The sequence below is a fragment of the Pyxicephalus adspersus genome, unplaced genomic scaffold (assembly GCF_032062135.1).
Source record: "Pyxicephalus adspersus unplaced genomic scaffold, UCB_Pads_2.0 Sca3578, whole genome shotgun sequence".
Lineage (NCBI taxonomy): Eukaryota > Metazoa > Chordata > Amphibia > Anura > Pyxicephalidae > Pyxicephalus > Pyxicephalus adspersus.
The window spans coordinates 1-2,841 of record NW_027320583.1 but is presented as its reverse complement, the minus strand read 5'-3'; the positions used below and the strand labels follow the sequence as shown (position 1 = coordinate 2,841).

The window sequence follows — 2,841 nt, the reverse complement described above, 5'->3', positions numbered from 1 at the left end:
GTTGGGACAAAGTACAATTGTAGGCTATATTGGATGGGTCCTCTTCACATCCTGTGCCATTATTAGTGTGCATAAAGTATGTTGGTTGTATGGTACATAGCTGCATATTATAATATAGAATACAAATAGTAATATGAACAGCATGTAGCTGTGCTCAGGAAACCCTAATTTTATGAATGCAAGATGAACAAGAGAAAAGATAGGCAGATAACATAATAACATATCTTGTACAGGATGTACAAACCAAAGTACGAATGACAAAATCTTACTGTCAGCAAACTTGAGTGATCGGAAGACACGTTTCTGAGGCGTGACACGCTTGATGTTGGGATGGTCTTCTAAGGTCAGCACGCCATCTCTGTGCCCAGTACGGATCTCAATCAATTCAAAGTCGCTTGGGTAATCGCTTGCTGGGTTATTCCGTGGTACAATCCTCCAGTCCTCAATACCTCTGCTTCTCAACGCACTGGTGATAAACTTGCTTCGAGCTTTTGCTGTAAAATACCCATTGAAAGCTACAATGTATTCTGGAAAAATAAATGGGTAAAAAAAAATAAGATATAGTTAATAAAATATATAGACAGATATAGCCAGTACTTTTTGGCAATGGTTTTCTGGTAAGAGTAAAACTGAAGACAGTGAATTTCTGTCATAAAGTCACAATATCACAGCAAAGGAAACCGGTGCCGAGAGAATAACGATATCCTGATAATGCTAGAAGTTGGCCATCTTTGGATTTAATACTTTGATCTACACACCCAAACCATTCATGCGCTTTGTGATATCAGATTTTCAGATCAGCATGCTTGTTCTGAATAAGTGACTCAAAACAGCCAATTTACAATTAGAAATACATTAACAGGAAACTTTGATAAGGTGGTCAGTAACAGCACACTCACTATTACTAGTAGTACAGTTTTCTTCAAAACTTTTCCCATTTCCCTCAGTTAAGGTTTCCTTATATAGATATGATCAGTAACTTTATTGGTCTACATGAAAACATTTCTGTCATGTAACCATATACAACAGTTCTTTTGGATAATAAAAAGCAGCCTTTGAGCTCCTGTCATAGAGAAAAGCTTGCTAGAGAAAAGACGTCACTTGCTACAGGTATGAGGAAACATATCCTACTTTAGTGATAACGCAATGGGACTGTTTTAGCATCGTCACCTTCTATTAGATCGAGAAAGTAAAATGGCAGCAAAACAACTTTTATATACAGAGACAAGAACAAACGTTACTCTGCAGACATCTATATTTACATAACTTCATCCTAGGGCCAGCATCTTTTTCCAAGAAGTAAATACTGACCCTAGATGATGCTTGAACAAAGATGGGCCTTTAGAGAGAAAAATATTTATATATTCATACTGAATACCAACAGCAATTTTCAGATTTAAAATTGTATAGTAAATAAGGATCTATACAAACATTATACTGCAAAAGCTTGAGTTTACCAAATAACTGTGCCAACATTCAATACAAAATGGAATTTTTAGCACCTAAAATACAAAAATCATACAATCACAAGACCAGTGGGAGGATTATGCATACATAGATTTGCAAGGGAATCTAGAAGAGGCCTATGTGCCTTCCCTACCTGACCTTAGGCATAGGGGATGATATACTTATTTATTCATTGTAAGAGGCCACAAGATGTGTGAAAACAAGCAGACATGAGCTGTTAGATGTAGATGTGGGAAATGTAAAACTGAAGCTTTGATTTAAAACTGCAAGTTCAAATTTTCCTTTCTATCCAAATTTTGATTTACATGCAAGGTGCATCTGAAATTGCATGCCTGACTTAAAAAAAAAAATTAAAAAAAAAAAAAAAAAAAAAAGTCCCCAATTTTTCTGCAAGAGTCAAAAAACAAAAAAATGTGTTTCTGCTGGACAAGCTTCTCGATCCATTCCCCATGTTTTATCTAGCATACAGGGCTGCATGAAAAAGGAAATACTGGAATATTCCACTTGTATCACCCAGGTCTGTTGACATTGCAACCAAGAAGGCAACATCCAGCAGAAGGGGTTTTGGATGTCAAACTGAACTGAATATATGGAATATATAATATATAGAATATATGGATTTAATACATGTTCAAATCAATGATTTGGTGACAGGGTCACTCTAAAGTGGAACCAGTCACAAAATTAAGAATCAGGCAGGTGGTTACTGCAGAAAGGAAGAGAAAATGTCCCTTCTGCAAAAACCTGTCTTCACAGGTTTCCCATTGTATACATATAACAAATTCATATGATCCATAGCAACCTTTATAACTATAACTCACCATGTTCAACAACCGTCGAGGCAAACTCCACACTAACAGTGAGATGGGAGCAGTCATTACAGGACTCAGGTTCATGGGAGGAATTTCCCGGCTGGGAGCTTTGGTGCTTCTTCAGACAAAGTAAGATCACTACCAGCTGCAACCAAAAGCTTGCAAACTTCATGTTCATAAAATATGGATTGAAATTTATATGACGAAGTCACAGCACCTACAGATGTGTCAATGTCCAGCCGGGCAACCAAAATTAAGTCTAGAGGCTCAAAGTTCGCATGACAGAGGCCTTTAGCCAGGATGTGTGGCTCTCATTTCTTTCTGCGTTTCTTCTCCATGATGGCATTGACTCCCAGTTCACTCAGAGTGGGGAAAACAAAATCCAGGATCCATAACGTAGATATAAACAGCAGAAGAATTGCTCCAAATGTGTTGGTGAAAAACTAATTAAAAAAAAAAAAACATTAGGTAAACATAAGGCATAAAGAACATATCAAATAAAGCATTTACTTTTTAAGTTGGTTTGTGAAAAGCCAAAGACACATTTAACAAAAAAAAAAAA

The 2,841-nt window shown here is 36.6% G+C and overlaps 1 protein-coding gene across 1 annotated transcript; it reads right to left on the bottom strand.

Moving 5' to 3' along the window:
* Positions 1-269: 269 nt before the first annotated feature.
* Positions 270-2,741, bottom strand: LOC140321416 (membrane-bound transcription factor site-1 protease-like; the record flags this gene model as incomplete). Its single annotated transcript, XM_072398182.1, has 2 exons — positions 2,289-2,741; positions 270-527 (listed from the first exon to the last, which is right to left on the bottom strand). Coding segments are annotated over exons 1-2 (427 nt in total), but the record flags the coding sequence as incomplete, so codon positions are not given.
* Between the last annotated feature and the right edge of the window lie 100 nt (positions 2,742-2,841).